Source organism: Panthera pardus, unplaced genomic scaffold, assembly GCF_024362965.1.
Source record: "Panthera pardus isolate Hobbes unplaced genomic scaffold, ASM2436296v1 HiC_scaffold_13, whole genome shotgun sequence".
In the NCBI taxonomy this organism is placed as follows: domain Eukaryota; kingdom Metazoa; phylum Chordata; class Mammalia; order Carnivora; family Felidae; genus Panthera; species Panthera pardus.
In genome coordinates this window covers 164,737,989-164,759,119 of record NW_026526688.1, presented here as the reverse complement: position 1 = coordinate 164,759,119, position 21,131 = coordinate 164,737,989, and the positions used below count along the sequence as shown (strand labels likewise).

Sequence of the window (21,131 nt, the reverse complement as noted above, 5' to 3'; positions counted from 1 at the left end):
CTCCCCCCCCCCTTCCACCCCCCCATCAACCCCTGAGGTACTTAAAAATGTGTTTAAAACTTACATTTAGCATTCTACCCTGAGAATGAAAGGAAATACTCTTCAGTGTGTGTGAGCCTCTGAACCTCTTAAAGGAATTAGACCTTTAAAAATGACAGTGGTCTGACTGAGGGAGCTCCTATCAGACAGACCCTCGCAAAGATAACAACTATAAATCTGGACAAAACACACCAAAAAAGGACCCGAAGGCCCAGGAAAGGAAACAGAAGCTGGCCAATTCTGGAGGGGAGTTGAGTCTTGGAAGAAAAGAGTGGCAGAGAAGAGTTTCAGAGTTTTGTCCTGTCTCTGGCCTGAGAGCAGACCACAGTTGGTACCATGTGGGGGCAGGGCGACTAAAACTCCAGTAGATAATCTGAAGTCTTCCTGGGCTGAGCCACTTCCTGTTTCCTCTTCTTACTTGCCACTTTGTAACCTCTGCAGTGTCTCTCCTCTCTTGGGTATGAAACCTAGCACTTCGGGTTCTTTTCCTTCTTCTCTGACCATTCTTCCTGTATCTCTTGATTCCTTCTTTTTCTTTATCTTCCCCTTAAATACTCCAGGGCTTTTGCCCTCAGCTTTTGATCAGTACACTTCCTGTTTATGGTTCATCTATTTCTATTCCTTCAACTGTCAGTGAGATTCATACCTTCATAACTGGTCAGACTCGGCTTCCCTTCTGGATCCTTCTAGCTTCAAACCAGTAACAGTGGGGTGAGAGTTAAGTTCTTTTTTTTTTTAATGTTTATTTATTTATTGGGGGGGTGGGGCACGGTGCTGAGAGAGAGGGAGAGAGAGAATCCCAAGCAGCCTCCAAGCCTAGCACAGAGCCCAACTTGGGGCTTGATCTCATGACCATGGGATCATGAGTTGAACTGAAATTAAGAGTCAGCACTCAACCAACTGAGACACTCAGGCACCCTAAGTTCTAAAGTGAACACGAAAGCCAAAAATCATGTGTAGTCACAATTTCCTTTGAAATTTCCTTAGGAAAGCAACATGTTCTTCTATACCTACATTCATTTCTTTTTTTTTTTAATTTTTTTTAATGTTTATTTATTTTTGAGAGAGACAGAGAGAAACAGAGAGAGAAAGACACAGCATGAGCAGGGGAGGGGTTAGAGAGAGAGGGAGACACAGAATCTGAAGCAGGCTCCAGGCTCTGAGCTGTCAGCACAGAGCCCGACGCGGGGCTTGAACTCACAAACTGTGAGATCATGACCTGAGCGGAAGTCAGGCGCCTAGCCGACTGAGCCACCCAGGCGCCCCTATACCTACATTCATTTCTTAGTCTTGCCTACACTGTTGAATTTGATCAAGATAAATGCACTTAAACTATGATGCCAATATATTTTGTTTTCCCACAAGTATCTCTAAGTTAACATGTCCAAACTAAACTTCCAACCTGCCTTCCATCTACCTACATCACACTCTTCCACTTTTATTTCCTCCTTGAACAAATGGTACCAAAATCACCCTGGTTGCCTAAGCCAAAAATTCAGAGGTCAGCATTGATCCCTCTTTTCCTTCACAGCAAAATCCAATCAGTCCTGATTTCTGATTTTAATGCACCAAATGCCTTAATTCAAGCCCTTATCATTTTCTTACTTAGACCATAGCCAGAGCCTCAAAAAGGCCTCCTGACTTTCTGCCTCCAATCCTCTGTGGTTTATCTAGACCTACTGTCTTTTGCAGATGCAAATATGATCAGATTTATCCCTGCTTGGAAAGATCCTCTAATGGTAAACTACCACTCATAGCAGCAGTTCTCAAGCATTTTTCTAGAAAATAAATACTATTTTCAAATTAATACTATATAAGTTCCTAATATCTACAAATAGAAGCTGTATTTTATTAGGATTAATTTACTGTATAAGTTATAAGTGTATAACTTATTAAAAACCAATTAGAAAATAATAGGTAGTTTTGATGAAATACAAAAATTCAAAATTGTTGGTAAGCAATTTGATCAAAATCATCTTGCTATTTATTTCTCTATTTCATTTGAATGCACATGATCAAAAAACTCCTGATTCATAGCAATAGGTAACTACCAAAAGCAGTATTTTGGGGTTTCTCCCCACTAACAGTTCACCTTTTAAGTTTAGCATTTGATTCATTTACAGAGATAGCAAGATCCAAATACAAATGAATTAATCTGTCAGCACAAATTACTTGGTTGTTGGTCTCCACTCGGTTAAAAATTGGTGTGTAATATCTAGTTTGAGTATGTGTTTAAGATTTCTTTTATAAATTGAAAGCCAAAACAAACATTTGCAGGGAGGCTGGGTGGCTCAGTTGGTTGAGGTTCTGACTCTTGATTTCAGCTCAGGTCATGATCCCAGGCTAGTGGGATTGAGCCCCATGTCAAGCTCCACACTCAGTGTGAAGACAACTTAAGATTCTCTTTCTCTTTCTTTCTCTCTCTCTCTCTCTCTCTCTCTCTCTCTCTCTCCTGGGGCATCTGGGTGGCTCAGGGGTTAAGCATTCGACTTCAGCTCAGGTCATGATCTCATGGTTCATGAGTTCGAGCCCCAAATTGGGCTTTGAGCCTGCTTCAGATCCTCTGTCCCCTTCTCTGCCTCTCTCCCTCTCTCTGGCCCTTCCCCCTGCCTCAAAAATAAATAAACATGTTTTAAAAATTCTCTCTTTCTCCCTTTGCCCCTCTTTCCAGCTCTCCCCCCTCTCTCTCTAAAATTAAAAAAAAAAAAAAAAGGGGGCACCTGGGTGACATAATTGGTTAAGCATATTCCTCTTGAGCTTGGCTCAGGTTATGATCTCAAGGTTTGTGAGTTTGGGCCCACACTGGGTTCTGTGCTAACCGCATGGAGCCTGCATGGGATTCTGTCTCTCCTCTCTGCCCCTCCCCTGCTTGTGTGTGCTCTCTCTCTCTCACACACAAAAATAAATAATAAACTTAAAACAATTTTTTTAAAAAGAAAGAAAAAAGAAAACATTTGTGTAATCCTTGGAATTCTTCCTCAGAACCTTGGTTTCATGGAATAGAATTTGAAAACCAATTACCTAGGATCTTAAGCCCAATTCCCTTAGGACAACATGCAAGGGCCTGTGTCATTTGGACTTTTATCTATCAATCTAACTGCATTTACTCCCACTGCCAAAATTCTACCCAATCTCCTAAGTCTACCTCCATCTAGCACAAGGTTATACTTTTACACTTGCTATTTTCTCTGCCAAACCCTGTACTTGTACTATGGCCTTCTTACCTGAATTGCTATGAACTCTCCAAAAGTTAAAATGTTAATGCCTCATGAACCCTTCTTCGATTTCCCCCAAAGTACCTAGGGTAAGCCTCCATCATCAACTTGTGTTGCCTTGTGTAGTAATCATCTCTTCCTCTCCCCCATGAGTTCCCCATGAGAAAGAAGGACTTAAAGTTAACCATCCCTAAGTTCTCAGGGACTTTCAAAGTCCCTGGTACCTGGTAATCACACCTTAAGTGCTTTTAATTAATTACTTCATTAATTTATATTGATAATAATCACTAGCAGAGTGATTACACTGGCAGAAACTTCAGATTTGCATTAGATAGTCAACAGGTAAACCTTTCATCAAGTTGACACTTCGGGTTAAATAAGTACTAAGTAGAAATGACGGTTATGCTCATTTTCATTTTGACTTCATTTTTCTTTAATAGTGGCATCACTCACCAACAAAGGAGAGCAGGATCACGAGCAGGACAATGAGGGCACAGATACACGGAATCAAGACCAGCAACAGGAAGCGGAGAATATTCGCAGTTGCCAGCTTCTGAGAGCAGCCATCACCCATGTTATTGTCAACAGCTCCCAAGACCTAACGTAAAAGAGGAATATGAAACATGGTTTTAATATTACAAAGCAACGCAATACACGGTATGAAATTATAGAGTACAGCTGTCCATTCAGAGAAGCAGCATTCCTGAGAGATTCTAGTGCGTGTACTTTAGGGCATGAAAATGGACTTAGGCATTAAATCACACTATTAAGTGAACAAATAACTATACAACCACATTCAAGGCAGATAAAATCATCTGTTTCTGAAGTGTTTTTCAGGAGTACATGAACTTTTAACGATATCCCATCTTGAATTTTTTAACATATTTGCCAATTTGGTATTATTTCAAAGGGCTCTGAGTTTCCATGGCAAGGACTTATCTTGGCCCAGAGCTACAAGCAAACACTACCTAGTACAGTGATAAAATATTGGTGAGTAGGTGTAGACAGGACATTATCCAGATTTCATTGTTGTTTGTCCCCTCAGTCCTAAGCCCAATCTGCATGAATCTGGATAAAATTAATTTTCAGCCATTTATAATTCAACAAGATTAAATATTACTGACCATGTATTTAGTGACAAGCTGAACAATGAAAAAGAGAGCCTGTCCTGTTGACCAGTTAAACACAGACAACCCCTGAGGATACCTTCCACTGTCCAGGTTGCCCCTGCAGTCTATCTATTTGTGAAAGCATTATGAGATGGTTCCGACAACGTTCTTATCTTAAAGTACTTGAAATTTTGCTAACTTAAACTAAAATTAAATACCTTAATTTTTAGTTCGGTCTCTTGCCAGAAATGATGTCTGGAAGTTCATTTCTTGCAAATGGCTAGTTTAGGGCACTGACATTTTCAACAGAAGTCTGAGATGAAATTAAAAGTGATTTGAGTCCCTCACTATGAGCAACTCTTCCAGTTCCATGTGAAGGTGTTTCTCACGGCTTCCTCTTAGACTTTTGACTCTCCTAGCATTTTCTTCTGTGACAGTTTCAGAGCTTGAATGATAACCTCTGCATGAATGACTCCTGAACCTTTCTCGAGTCTCCAACTTCCTTCCAAGTTGTATCATGTATTTCCAATGCCCGGTGCTCAGCGGCATCTCTTCTCAACAAGTCCAAAACCAAATTAATCTCTTTCTCTGTCTCTACCTTCAAACTAGTTCTTCTCTTGATTTCCATATTTTTGCTAACAGACATTCCACTACTCCAGTACCCTAAGACTCCTCACTTCTCCATCATCCCCCCATGCCACGCATTATCAGGTTTTGTTGGTTCTTCCCTTATAACGAATGTCTAATTTTGAAAAATGAATGGCCTTTGAGATAGACCTTTATCCTAATCAAGAAGTTGTCCTAATAGAATGGTCCTGTACTTGATCGTTTACAGCATATAACAAGTACTTGATAATTTCTCATGGATAAAAAGGCAACTTGGATACGTTCTTCTGGATTGCAAGGCATATGTGATATTCCATTTCTGCTTTATTCCCCCTAAATCAGAATCAATTCTTATTCGCTAACACATATTGCAGGCAGTGTTCACTACATGTACTATGATGTAATGGCACCCTCTGTAATTTTAAGCATACCCCATGAGACATATTATTTGAAAGAACCTATGATGTTAGCTTGAGAATGGCTTGATCTGCTAGGTTAATGTCTTTACTGACCCATTCCCTCTGCACCTGGCTTAATCCACCAGCCAAAGTGAGATCTGAGTTAATTTACAATTTGATCTGCACGAAGACATGGCACTGTGTTAGAGGAGACCATAAAAAGAATGTGACCACCCATCGACCCGTGAGCGGGACCCAGGCAATCAGAGGCTCCTCACCCCCTCCCCCGTCCTTGAAATGTACCACTGTTCCCACAGCCAGAGCCATTTTCAAGAATGCAGCCTTGAGAGAGCAATGTGTTGTTGAGACCATCTGGACAATACACATGACTAAACCTAGTTAAGGCCTCTATATAAACTTTTATGATTCAGGCAGGCAGGTGTGGAAATTCACTCATCTTGTCTGCCTAAGACAAGCCTCATAGTAAGTTACCTTGCTTCTTAAACCTACCATCTACCAATCTGAAGTGGTCTGTCTTTTTCTTCAGTATCTCCTTGCACTTTGTGTGTAAAAGCCAGTTTCAAATTTTACCCAGGAAGCTCCTAAGTTTGCAAACCAACACACTGACACAATTTAATATAAGATCTGCAATAGCACAATAACTACAACACCAGCGTTGGACGGGTGGTGTCCTTTCAGGCATGGAAATAAGCAAGTGTGGGACTACAGCCCAACAGAGACAGTAGGAGAATCTACTGACTAGCTTCATTTACTCAGCAAGTAGTTATTGAAAACCTAAGATTATCATCAGCATGGTGATGGATGTAACTATGATTTCAGACTAACTGTCCCTCAAAAGCTCACAGTCTTATAGGAGAGATAAGTCCATAAACAATATATCTACATGTCAAGGTAGCAAATGTTAAGCACCATGACACTTACAGCTGAAGTGCCGTAAGAATTCAAAAGATAAGAATACAATTTCTTGCTGCAGGATCAGGTAAAGCATTACAGAGAACCAGCACTTGAGGCAAACATAATTCTGAGAAAAGTACCCCTGAAAAGTCCTACTATAGTTTTAAAGAGTGGTAAGATACAATCAGAGAGGTAAAGAAGTTATGAACTTTCTTTGGCTTCTATAACAGTACAAAAGGTTTCTTTGTTAAGATGGCCATGGGAGGTTACAGAGATCATCTTCTTAGGTAGCAAATTCACAATGGCCTCAGCACTGTCTGGAATCTTGTAGCCAAGCACATCCTATTTAGTATTGATCCATGAAGAGTCAGCGGAGAAAGTGCTAGAAGCTCATTCTGATATCTCCTATGGATATAGGAGTCAAGTCAACAAGTCAACAAGTACTTGACCTCCAGAAACCATATTCACGATTTGTGCAAATATGTTCTCCCGTGTCTAGGAAATTGTTTGCTCTTATCAAGGGGAGAAGAGAAAGAAATACTTAGAAGAAAGCCAGCACTATTGTCAATTTCATAACTGTCCTCCTGTACTCATGACCACTTAGGACTATAGCTATAAGTGCTGCATTACTCAGAGGCCAGAGGAGTTTCCCCTGGGCATAGCATAACTCTTAGACTCTCTTGTTGAGTTAATAACACCAGATGAGATAACCTGCTGGGGAAATTCCTGAGCTTTGTTTCAGTGGACCACAACCCTCTCTCCAGAGGGCACCCTCTTCCAGAAACTACCTCCACGGGCTTGAAACTGTAAGACAAGCACAAGCACAGCATTCCATGGGACAGGCGGGCAAGACTGCATCTGATTGACCTGCACATACTTCAAATATGTCCTTCTTGTGTTTTGTTAATCCTGCTGGTAAAAACTCATTTCTTATATCTTAAGAGCTACATTTCTTTTAAAAGCTGCCATGTTGGTTTATACCACATGTACGGATACAATCTATCTAACTAGGATATTTTCTTGAGTCAACTTGATTCCATGTGGGAGACCTTCTAATCCCTCTCCTTTCATATTTTTAACTCCCTCATGCTCACCTCTGAACTTGCTGACTCAACCATTTCCATGACAGCCATCCTCTGACTCTTTGGAGACCGGCTGTCCATGGATTCCTCTATCTTGTTCCAGTCTATCAGCTCTCTCCTTTTTTCATTTCCCTACATACCTTCTTTAAAATCTTTGTGCCATTAATGCAACAATACTCTTGCTAGTGCCCTGAACCTGCTCACCCCTCTAAATTTTCTTCTCACCCATCATGTAAAAGTCAATACCAGATGAATCCAACAATCTTATCTCTCTGTATCTACACCTGGACAGTTGAGTGTAGCTGTAAAAAGTCACTCAACAGGACTACTCAATTGCTGACTTAAAGCCTCCTCCATTCTCCTCAAACTACCTTCTCCCATTCTGCCCTCACCCTAAAAAATGACCCATCTCAATTCCCGTCTTACACAGAGAACAAAAACTGTCAAATGAGAATTGCCTCACTTACTTAAATCTAAACCTACACGCCTGATCATTTATAGACCCTTCCTTCCTATTCAAACAGAGAAGCTATTTAAGGCCCCTCGTATTTAAGACTAATCCTGGGGTGCCTGGGCGGTTCAATCAGTTAAACATCTGACTCTTGATTTTGGCTCAGGTCATGATCTCACAATTCATGAGTTCAAACCCCCTTTCAGGCTCTGCACTGTGTCAGCACAGAGCCTGCTTGGAAGTCTCTCTTGCTCTCTCTCTCTCTGTCCCTACCCCACGTGCTCTCTCTCTCTCTCTCTCAAAATAAATAAACTTTAAAAAAAATTTTTTTTAAAGGCTAATCCTCCCACACTCCATCTCCTTTTCCCTGCTCAGGAATCTTACATCTTAATTCTCCATTAAATCATACATCCAAATCCAAATTCTTTCTCTCTCTCTCTCCTTCTCTCCCTCATTCCCCACCCCTCTCTCACTGCCATCAGCTTTTTATCATGTTTAGATTTCTCCAGTTATTTTTTTTAACTGTCCTCAAGCCTAATTACAACAGCCACTGTCCTATTTCTCTCCTTCTTTTGCATCCCAAACACCCTAAGGGTTGTTAATATTTATTGTCCAAATGTCTTCACTTACTGTTCACTCTTGTGGCCACTACAATTTGGGACCCACTTCTGTCACCACACCAAAAGACTTTTTGGTATGGTCACCAACAATGTCCATATTGCCATATCCAAATGACATTTTTCATTCATCATTGTAATGACATCTCAATATCATTTGAATGATCAAATTCTCAGCCACTCCCATCTGCTTCAAGCACTTTCTTCCCTTGACTTCTCTTTCTCCTGCCTCTATGGTCATTCCCTCTCTTTCTGTAGGCTCTTTTCTCACATTCACACTCTCCAGGCAATGTCACCTACACAAATAGCATCAATTGCCAACCCTGTACATGTGACTTACATCTTTAAATACTGAGCATAAATCTTTCCCCTGAGCTCCAGACTTTTGCATCCAACTGGCCATTTGACATCTTCTCAATGGATGTTACAAAAATACCTCAAACTTAACATGTCTGAAACAAAACAAATAATCTTTATCCTCCTATCTGGTATTTTTCTAGAGTTTCCTATCTCAGGAAAAAGTAATTGAGCACCTGTTGTGTGTCAGGTGATGTTTGGGCACTTGGGATATATCATTATGCAGGCAAAAATCTCCAGCTTCATAGATCTTATATTCTAGAAAAAATTTACCATCATGTTTACCTATATCCATTATTTCTCTCCCTAATTTGTTCTCTACATTCTAGCCAGAATGATGAAGAGGATGTATATCACTGGATACGAGAAAAGGCAACATGAAAAACGATTCCCAAACTTAACTAATTCAGAAAATTCAGAGCCTAGAACCAAGATACGATCATGAGAAGCATGTACCCAGTGTGTTGGTAGAGATTTGGAGAGGGCTTTGGACTTCCACAGGTGTGTGTGGGATTTCAAGTCCATTTTGTTAAGATTTCAAAGGTCAGGGACATCTGGGTGGCCCAGTTAAGCATCCGACTCTTGATTTTGGCTCAGGTCATGATCTCATGGTTCTTGAGTTCAAGCCCACGTCAGGCTCTATGCTGGCATCATGGAACCTGCTTGGGATTCTCTCTCTCCTTCTCTCTCTGCCCCTCTCCTGCTCACACATGATCTCTCACTCGTGTTCTCTCTCTCTCTCAAAATAAATACATAAACTTAAAAAAAGATTTCAAAGGTCAAAGAGACCATAGTTGACATTTCAGGTACATTAGCCTTTATCTTGTTCTGCCTTCCTGGAGCATCTGACTTCATTAGCACATAGTACAGTCTTGGGAATACTTCCACAGCTGCAAATGGCAGAAGCTGCTTTAGAACAAGGAGATACCTGCTTCTGTAATCATAGCATAAATAGTACTAACTCAGTTGTGACTCTCTCTTTATATGAAAATCATTCCCTTTTCTCATCAGTGTACCAGCATCTACAGTAGAACCTGAACACAATCAGGAGTGGACCAATACCAACTGAATAAATAAATGAATTAAATCACCTAAACAGAAATTGCTCTGTGCATCATTAATGGAAATTACTACTTCTTTTTTTAAATTATATACGCCTTACAAAGTCTATTCCAAAATCATGGAGTAGAAAATGTGTTTGGTAAAGAAAAGTAAAAATATTTCCCGGGAAAATATTTAGGGAAAATATACTAAAATTAATAAAATTGGCTTTTACTAGGAGTATTGGTACAATTCCATACTCACATTTCCTATTAGGAGCTTTGAAGTCAGTTAGAAACTTTTGTGATTCAAGGAGTAAATTTTAGTGGGGTTTTTTCTAGGCAAAATTTTTTAAATACTATCTTTGTTAAGGACATGAAAAGAAGTGATTTTGTAACACTATTAACCCGCTAAATCAGAGATTCCCAGACATTCTTGGCTCAGGGAATTATCGGCGTCCAGGTAATATTTTTTCAGTGGCCTAAACCAAAAGCAATGCCTAACAATTCCATTTTTTTAAGTCTCATTTTTTAAGTTTTTGCATCCTAAGCACTTAGTAGCCATTTGAAAAAATACAACACATAAATTGAAATAAGCAAAATTTTCATGTGATTCTTAAGTAATGACAAATACTTACACACACCTCAAACCTTGGAATCAGATTGGAAATCACCACCATTCATCGTGTGTGATTTTTTCCGTGGTACAACTTTTTACACAGTAACCATCAAGAACCCAGCCTTATGAAGACAGGATGATATCAAGAGGAATATAGTACAATGTTGAAACTGTAAACTATCTCAAGCTAGTATTTCTTTTGATAACCAACAAATGTTGAGTGTCACTGGATTCCCTTCAAAAACTGAAAATAACTAGCAGAGCCTCTGTGAGTCACTGCAGTGTTTGGGGGACCTCAGCCCACAGTTTGGAAATCATGGTTCCACACTATTTCTCCAACATTTACCTGCCTAAGTCCGAATCCTCGGAGAAGTAATTCATATTTAACCTCATTCAGAAAGTTTCCCTTGATACCCTAGCTATAAATCATCTCCCTCTGCCTTATCTGAATTTCTGGTAGGTGGCAGAGACTAATTGACTGCTAGCTAGCATCTATTCTTTCCTTTAATCTTAGAAACAGAATCCTAAATTTTGTTTGGGTCCATATTTAATGGCCACTAAGAATAGAGAACATTTCCCAGCCTTGCTTGCAGCTATGGAAGGCCATGTGGCTGAGTTCTTGCTCATGAAATGAAACTAGAAGTAGTAAATGTGACTTACAGGAAGGGTCCTCAAAGATAGGGGTATTGTCTTTCCTCTCTCCTGCTGGTGGGAATATGGATGTAATAGCTGGAGCTCAAGCAACCATTTTAGACTCTGAAGTAAAAACTATATGCAGAAGGCAGCCGAGTAGCAAGAAAGAAGGAAATTGAATCCCTGATAGATTTGTGAAGCTAATCTATCAGTCCTGAACTGCTTATTTTCCAGACTACATTCACATGAGAAAAGAATAAATTCTTGATAAATCACTGTCAGTCTGAATATTCCATCACTTGCAGTTGAAGCAATTTTAACTGACCTATGTACTTATCATTTTCTACTTTGGATCATGGTCATGTATGTACAAACTAAAATTATCAATCTACAATCTCAGTACTAGGTAAGAGTACATAGTACATAGTAGGATCAATTAAATATACGTTTTCTCAGTTGAATAGATGACTCACAATTAAAGTTCAAAACATGTCCCAAGAAATATTTGGGGTTTTTAATTTACTTACTGTGTATGGGAGGGAGATAAAAATCATAAGAGACTTTTTGATAAATAATAGAAGTGTCAAGTGTGTTTACCTTTGACCAGAATAACAGAAACTCGGTGTGGCCACAGTAGATTATCTCCTGCTACTCAGGAGCTAGGTGCCTTTTATATGTCTTCAACAAGGATAAATTCAGAAGAAAAAATTTACAACATAGTAAAATACAGCTTATCAATTTTCAATTAAAAATTTCTAGGGCACCTAGGTAGTTCAGTCAGTTACGCGTCCAACTCTTGATTTTGGCTCAGGTCATGATCTCATAATTCCTGAGATCAAGCCCCAAGTAGGGCTGTGTGCTGACAGTGAGAAGCCTGCTTGGGATTCCCTCTTCCTCTCTCTCTGCACTCCCCTGTTTGCACTCTCTCTCTCTCTCTCTCTCAAAATAAATAAATAAACTTCTAAAAAATCTCTAGAGGGGCACGTGGATGGCTCAGACAGTTGAGCGTCCAACTTCAGCTCGGGTCATGATCTCAAGGTTCATGAGTTTGAGCCCCACATCAGGCTCGCTGCTGTCATCCTATCAGTACAGAGCCCACTTCAGATCCCCTGTCCCCCTCTCTCCACCTCTCCCCCACTTACACTCTCCCAAAAATAAATATACACTTTTTTTTAAAATTTCTAAATACAGTGTAGTAGCCAAAATGTTTCATCAGGAGTTAATAGGGAGCAAGCAATAAAACGTGAGGTTGGTTAAAATGCAGGCAATTAGTGGACTAGGTCATCTCGCAATCCCATTGGAAACCCCACATTCTCTCCCAACTTCAGCAATCTCCTACCTGGTTTCCCCCTATCCTCACCTGTCCCCTTCCAACCTCACATTGTAGCCCTGCTTAAAACCCTCCAGAAACAAAGGCAAACTTCTTTCACGTGGCATAGGAGACAGTGTTTGTCAGACTTCGATGTACATGTGAAACATGTGGGAGGAGTCTGAGCCAGCAGGTCTGGGGTGGAGCCTGAGACTGTGCATTCCTCCCCAGCTCCCAGGTAACGCTGATGCTAGTGGTCTGAGAACCACACTTTGCAGTAGCAGGATCTAGGGACCCTTCTGGGTCTGCACCGCCAATGCTAGCCTCTTTGGACACCTCTCATGGCCTCCCTCTCTACCTTCTGCCACCTGGCTCTTCCGGATGCTCAGAAGAACTCTCTGCCTAGAACGGCCTCCCTCCATCTCCCAACGAGCCTGTGTCCCTCAAGACTCACCCTTCCTACATCCACTCATGACCATGATTAGTTCTCATCTTTCTGCTCTTTATCCCAGTTGCAATTTACATATGTGTGTGTGCTCATTAGATTCTGTTGGTTATTCCTGCCACACTGTAGGCACCATAAAGTCAGGGACCATGTTGGCTTTTGCTCGCCAGTGTAGCCCTATACGTGAAAAGGGCCTTGACTGTAGTAGGCACTTCATAAAAGTATTAAAATGATGAATCAATAAATTCATCTAAATCTGCCCTTCCACTGTCAGAAGAGTCCTGGAAACACAAGGAGTAAAATGCTGTTCCATGTTGGAATAATTACTACCATCATAATAATAACAGAAATAATAACAATACAGCAAAAAATCAATTGGGCATTTCCTGTGAGCCCGGCACTGCTCTCAGTGTTTTGCATATAAAAATGCTCTTAATCCTCAAAAAACTCTACTAGGTGGTTGCTATTACCATACCCATTTATAGATGAGTGTGAGGCTCTTTGTGAATAACTTATAAAAATAATTCAAAGCAACTGACAAAAAGGCAGAATCCAAAGCAATATTCAGTCATTCAGTTCCTTTTTCTAAAGCTCAGTAGAAAGACCAGAGATCTCATGATTTTTTAATTTGATCGAATTCTATGGTTTTCGGAACTTTTTAGAACACACTGTCCACACTCCAGCTCTGTCCCTGCGAAGATAGACTAAGCTTTTACCCTGAGTCATGCAGAGCTGGATCCAGATGTCCTATGAAGGACCAGATCTCATGGCCCTCATCCTAAAAGACTCAAAACCACCCATTCCTGAGAACAGCTCATCCTTTGGAGGTAGGAAATAGAGCTTTTCCTGAGTCTCCATGTTTCTGCCCCTCCTCCCAGGTCAGGTATGGCATAATGGAGGTTACCACAGCCAGCCATTAAGAGATACATTTTAGAAGTGGCCTGTCTGTGGTATTTTTCAATTTCTTTCTAGAGCCCACATTTCAAAATTACCTTTATAACCTTGATCTAATTATCTAATAAAACCTTAATTACCTGGAATCTTTAAGTGCATAAGTTTTCTATTCTCTATCTTTTAGATGTGAGAGATGAAAAAATCATAAGAAAATAAGTAAACTGTCAAGAATTAATTTATAAAATATTGCCAGAGAATGACTTGAAATTCTGGAAAATATGGAATCTTCTACAGTTTCTATAGTGTAGAATATTTTGCCCTGAGAATGCAGGGCATTGGCCCTAATGATCAGTTTCCAAAGATAGGGATATTGTTCTGCCTAGCACAGTGTAAGTAACATCATTTCAACAGTAAAAAGTCAGAATAGAAAGGAGGTTCAGGTTCATATGTAATACGTGAAAAACCTAATTAACAACAACAAAAACCCTATTTCCTGACCATTCCAAGGTTTTGCCAAACATATGCTATCCTTGGCCTACAATAGCTCCAAAAGTGGTATGCACACCCAAAGACACTGTTTATAAAAGACTAGTATCAGCTTGCTACTTCTTAAGGTACAATATCATATGTAGAGATATGTTGATTATTTTTATTTCAAATAGGATTTGCTTAAATTACAACCAAAGATTAGACAAACTTGAGGTAGTATATAAACTGTTCCAGATTAACAGAGTATTTTGAAATGTGGAGGTTAATTCTACCTTTATAACATGATACTATACTATAGATTTTCTTAAAAATCAAAATGACTATATATTTTTTAAAGTGTATTTTTTATTTTTGAGAGAGAGACAGAGCATGAGCAGGGGAAGGACAGAGACAGAGACACAGAATCGGAAGCAGGCTTCAGGCTCTGAACTGTCAGCACAGAGCTGGACATGGGGCTCGAACCCACAAACCATGAGATCACAACCTGAGCCAAAGTCGAGTGCTTAACCAACTGAGCCACCCAGGTGCCCCAAAATGATTATATTCTTAAATACAATTATGAAATTATGTAGACTTAGTTAAGATGGGCTGGTTAGTCAATAGCCTGTTAATTTTAGCCATGTACAAATATTACTACCTACTACCCACAAGTTATCCTAACTCATAGATCTAGTAAAATTCTATGTATCGCTTTGCGGTTTATGATACGAGCAAGTCAAATATCAAAAACATTCCTAAGCCAAATGACAGCACACATTTTGGTGGATGGGATTTTATGCAAAACTATGGCAGAATTCAATACCCATCTGTCCTACCAAACAAGATTTGCTTACAATGTTAGAAACAATTCACAAGAACAATTTCATCCCACCGCCAAACTATGTGTTGGCTCGAGACCAACCTAGCACCTTAGTCTGCTGGGCAGAAAGCTGATAAACTGTCAATATATTCTGTACTCTGCTGCTTCCGTGATGCAGGGAGCAGCCTGCAAGAAGGACAAGGTCACTCTGCCTGCTGTGGCCTGAACAGGACGTAGAAGCTCCCTTAAACTCTGTGGGAATATTATGCCATCACGTGTTAATGTAATTACAGTCCCGAAAACATGCAGACACCCAAGACTCCACTTGCTGCTCGATATTCAGCATGGAACATGGTCCTGTACGACCATCATTCCAAAATGTGATTTGAAACGTGCTTTCAGTACCCAAGAAAGAGCTTCTCCAATCTCCTTCCACTGTCTATCCACTGACAAAAAACAAGCCAACTGTTACCCCATATTTGAAAAGAAAACCTGCCAGCGCTAGATGCTTTCTCCGCTCTGGTCTCAATGAGCTGTGGAAGCGTTCCCTATATGAATTAAAAGTAGATTTATTGAATAAGAGATTAGTGATTTAGATACACTCAGACCAGACATCTGTTAATTCTTCAAATATTAGCTCCCACTCTACCACTAAGCAAAATGCCTCCAAAATCATCCATCAGTGAATTATGTCAAACCCAAATGTCTTTTGTTGTGATGTTTGTTTTTAATATTCCAAGAGGCATGAAAAACAAGCATCTGGTTTTCAGTAAGTCTTTTCATCCCATTTTCTGGTATTTAATTGAAGCATAAAAAGTTCAAAGAACTCATGAGCTCTCTCAAAATGAAATTACTCAGTTCACACCAGAACACATGGTTCTGCAAGGCAACCAGGCTCACATTTTCTCCTTTGAAAATTAACTTAACAGCAGCACCAGATAGTACCCCCAACCCAAGTTCCATATCCCCACATCCCAGAAGGGATGCTCAATACAGACACTAAATACCGACAAATATTTTTCCTGCCGAAGAGACTAATAATAATAATCCAGTACCCAGGCAGCATATCACTTCATTGTTTCTGTTTTGAGGGTAGCATTGTTTAGCCGAAGTCTGAAATATGAGAGGGAAGATTGGAATGTTTCAGAGACAACTTGTACAATATTGTCTCCACCACTGACAATCTAGGTGACCTTATAAAGCCATCACCGTGTCCTAACCATATTTCCATATGTGTAAGTAAGGGTTGAAAAATAAATGTCTGGTGCCAACCACAAATATTCCAAAAATAAAATGAAATTGGTAAAGCAAAAGAAAAGAAGAATAACAATGTCTCTTTCAAGTTCAAAAAGCTCTAAGAGCCTTGATTTCTCTCCAACACATTGTGTTGAGTTTGTTCAATTCAGTCTCTGGGGGAAAGTTATAATAATCTTTATTCAAGTGAGGCAATGTCTTCAGGGGCAACAGGCAAATCTTTTAAGGTAAACCTCATTTTCTTCAGAGCAAGGTGGGAGGGTCAAATTTCTGTTACAGTTACAGAAGATGATCTCAGAACAAAACAGCAGGCAACTCCCCATCTAGACAAGATAGATAAATGGGGCCCTGCGTCCTTGTTGTGAGATGACTTTGCCCCCAATCTCAAACATGTTGATGTTACCATTTTATGACAGCCACAAATCGTAAAGTAATAAAAGATTCCTTTTAAAGTAGATACAATATCAGAAGTCTTTCTGCATGTATTACAGAGTCTTAAAGCCTTTTCAGTATGTTTCTTTGGAAACAATGGAGGCTGGGGAGGGGGGGAGCAGGAAAGGGGGAAGAGGGTTGGGTTATCTGTCCCTCAGGAAATTAAATATTTGACATCCATTCATTAAAATGTTTTAAATTTCACATCCTGACTATAAGTTACTATATTTCTAAGGATGCTACAGCAAAATCCAGAGGAGCCTAACATATTGTCAAATGAAGCCAAACCTATTTTTCATGGAGCACTAAGGAAGTTGTTGACTTCGTGCAAATTTGAGACCTAATTGACTCGCTGATCCTATAACAATGGAAATGTTGTGACTTTAAAAAATTCAAACAGATTGGGAAAGTGAGTACAGAACTAAAATATTGACTCCCTACAGCTGAAAATAATCAGGGAATGCATACAAGACAAAATGGATTTTATGCTCTACAACAATCCATTTCAGGCATTTCAATGCAAAGTAAAACATAAACAGATGTCGAAAACAGTTAACCTACTGAACCTACCTGAAAGGGATCTTGCAGCAAAAAAAAAAAAAAAAAAAGTACAAGTTAGGATTTTATGTGTTAGATGAAGCAGCAATTTCTTTCTGAATACCTGTAGCAAAGGGGTGTATTCCAAACTTAACAGTCATCATTTGTTTTGCTATATTTCATGAATATTCTAGTTGGAAAATTCAGAAGTCCTGTCTTGTGTTCCATTACAAAACATGTCTATGCTACATGCTAAAATATTAATTTGGCTTGTTCCACTCATGCTTATTTAGCACCTATTCTCTGTGCAGCTGAGCTCTAAGGATACAAAGGTGAGAAAGACATAGCCCCTGCCCTCCGGGAGTTGACAGTCTACCTCCCAGGAGATGCACACCTTAATGAGTAACTTCAATAGTCCATGATCCGGCAGTAAAACTATGCAGAAAGGACAGTAAGTCAACCATAAAGGCGAAGTGAACGAGGGCACAGTCAGTCCACACTGCTATGTTTTTAAAAATATGTAAGTTTTCACTTTTGCCCCAAGATTAAACAACAGTATTTCTCCAGCCTTCATTTTGATGGGGCTAGGAGCATGTGTGTGTTGGTTGAGGGAGGAGGGAAGCCAAGGGAAATCAACATAATTGATATTTTTGCAGGGCAATTTTTCACTGATGGGACTCTCACACATATTTCAGGACATTTGGCATCCCTGGCCACCACCTAATAAATGCCAGCAGTAATTCTCCTCACCCTGCCCAGGCATTGTGACCAACAGCACATCCTCCATTATTTCTAAGTGTCCCCCAGGGTACTATGTTTTCTGGTTAAGAAACATTTGGGCTGTTCAGCCGGCATCTATTGAACACATATTGCACGGTAAGCTCTATGCTCTGGATGCAAGGCAAAGTCCTAGATTAGCAAATTTCTCCCACATTCTATAGGCATTAACTAGCACTGAGAGCTAATGCCTTCAGGTAAATGATGAGCGTTTATACCTTTTTGTCCACAGAGAGATAGTACACTTTTCAAGATCAAACATTTTATCATTTCATTGGGACCATCACCATACTTGGCATATAAAACACACACACACACACACACACACACACACACACACACACACAGACTCTTAATGTCAACATTAATTAATTAAAGAAGAGAGGCATAATTTATTAGGTCCTTCGAAACCTAACATCTACTACATTAAACTAGGAATACTGAGTAAGAGTGAGTAGTACTGGGGGGAAAATATACATGGAGTGATTATTTCTTGGGTAGACAGAGCATGAGGTTTTAATCTCTGGTGGATCCATACCAAGTATGGGCCATGAAGGATTTTAGACTTTGGACCATCTTTGCAGGCTCTGCCCCCAGGCTACCCAGGTGTAGCTTGGTCCAGTGTTTCAAATGAGGAAGAGGTAGGACCAAGCCTTTGTAGTCCTAGAGGTGAACAGAACCAAATGTTCTTCTGAGAAACTACAAAGCAACTGAGATCCTTTGGCTTTCCAGGAGTAGATGTGAACTTCTAGTTTTGACTGTTTGTGTCAGTCTTAGAACAGATATTGAAGGAAGGCTTCCCCAGATTCCATTTATCATGATGTTGTTTTAAATTATAGTCAGATCCATGGAAATAAACCAACAAGTGGAGGTACCCAAATGCATGGGGCTTGTTCACAAGTTTTAGCCATCCTCCCCCACATGGTCCTAATTCACTCTGGATTTGTTAATTAAATAACCTCTAGCCCTGGCTTTAGATTTTAGAGACTAATTCATGGATTCTGTCAGGGAAAGGTGGCAGATTTTGTTTCAAAAGAAAGAGGAATAGACAGCTTTATCATTTTGTATTTCATCTTCCCGAGGTGAGCTAGGAGCACAACTCAATACAATTTTTGTAAATGCAATCCTAAAAAGACATTTTAAAAGGCCTGTGCATTGAACAATCTGTCTTGACAAAATCAACTTAACTCAGAGAGTCAAAGGAGATGTGGAATGGTTTAAAAAACACACTTCAGTTAGTTTCCCTAACAACAAACTAATGAAGCTAGAGGAAGAAAGAGATTTCCTTAAGAGAAAGGCTGAGCCTTGAGCCAACAGGCTGAGCAGATAGGAAGAAGAAAACATGACTCTGAAGGTCTGGATAGAGAATGGCAAAGTTTCACCCAGGTTTACTACTCTTAGGGAGGATATTAGAAGAGGGAAGATAGTTTGGGCAGTTATAGACAATAATACATGGCTGGAACCCAAAGAAGTCAAACAGAGAAGGAGGGGCAAGGCAAAATCTCAAAGAGCAAATAAATTGATTGCCCCCAAGGAGGAAAGAATTGGAGAAATTACTGAAAACTGGCTTCTTAAAGCTGCCAGTAGACAGTTCACTGCAAGAACAATTTGGAAACCATGCTTTCAAGATTGTACATCTATGTCAAGTGGCTACTGAAAACGATATTCATGAAACACACAATCTGTCAGAGGAGAAAGAGAGTATATAGTTATTCAAATATTCATTTAATTATAATTGCATTAAGTGCTATACAGAGTAACTACTGGGTAAATAATATGTGGTAATGTGAAAAAGGAACATACAAAACTAATTACCACTTTTTCATTAAAACTTAACATGTTGTTTTAACTACAACAGGGAACAGTCTAATATTGAAAATACTTCAGTGACAAGGACTTCTAATGAATACTTGCTTATTAGCACTCAAAACTGAATTACTAGAATTATTTCATCCATAATTAAATAATTTAGCTTCCCAATTTCTTTCCAATGAGGGTTTAAAATGTTTTTAATATGTTAATCACATTTATTTAAAAATTTTTTTTTGATGTTTATTTATCTCTGAGAGACAGAGAGAGACAGAGCACAAGCAGGGAGGGGCAGAGAGAGAGGGAGACACAGAATCTGAAGAGGCTCAAGGCTCTAAGCTGTCAGTCCAGAGCCCAACACAGGGCTTGAACCCATGAACTATGAGATCATGACCTGAGCTGAAGTTTGATGCCCAACTGACTGAGCCACCGAATAGCCCCTATGTTAATCATATTTACAACATAAACTGTGCTGTTTAATATTTATGATCAGAGTCCAAAGTATTAAGAATTGTATAACATTTCCTAAAATTATAAGAGGCTGATGATTAAAAGAAGACTTTTCAGACTATAAGCCTCATCAGGCCATCCGTCATTTTTTTTTTTTAATTTTTTTAAAATGTTTTTATTCATTTTTGAGACAGAGAGAGACAAGGCATGAGCAGGGGAGGGGCAGAGAGAGAGGGGGACACAGAATCTGAAGCAGGCTCCAGCTCTGAGCTATCAGCACAGAGCCCGATGCAGGGCTCAAACTCACCAACCGCGAGATCATGACCTGAGCTGAAGTTAGATGCTTAACCGACTGAGCCACCCAGGCATCCCCCCATCCATCATATTTTTAAATACTGTTTTTATATCTTTACAGTTAGTATTCCCAAGGAATAGAACATTTAAAAAATCAGTTTAGGGGCACCTGGGTGGCTTAGTCGGTTAAGCGTCTGACTTCAGCTCAGGTCATGATCTCAGGTTCCATGAGTTCAAGCCCCGTGTCGGGCTCTATGTTGACAGCTCAGAGTCTGGAGCCTGTTCAGATTCTATGTCTCCCTCTTTCTCTCTCCTGCCCCGCTCATGCTCTGTCTCTCTCTTCTCAAAAATAAATAAACGTTAAAAAATTTTTTTAATAAATAAATAAATAAATAAAAATCAGTTTATGATTATACCAAAAATAAATAAATAAAATACCTAGGAATAAATTTAGCCAAGTAAGTAAAAGACATATATTCTGAAAACAGTAACACATTGATGAAATAAATTAAAGATGACACAAACAAATGTAAAGATATACCATTCTCATGGATTGGAAGA

At 39.6% G+C, this 21,131-nt stretch overlaps 1 protein-coding gene across 8 annotated transcripts in view; it reads right to left on the bottom strand.

Moving 5' to 3' along the window:
• Nucleotides 1-21,131, bottom strand: part of CORIN (corin, serine peptidase) — a 256,694-nt gene that overhangs the window by 219,380 nt on the left and 16,183 nt on the right. For all 8 annotated transcript variants that reach the window (XM_019412753.2, XM_019412758.2, XM_019412728.2 and 5 more), the window contains exon 2: nucleotides 3,708-3,852. In XM_019412753.2, the coding sequence (XP_019268298.2) occupies nucleotides 3,708-3,852 (145 nt within the window). The remainder of the gene's footprint in view (nucleotides 1-3,707; nucleotides 3,853-21,131) is intronic.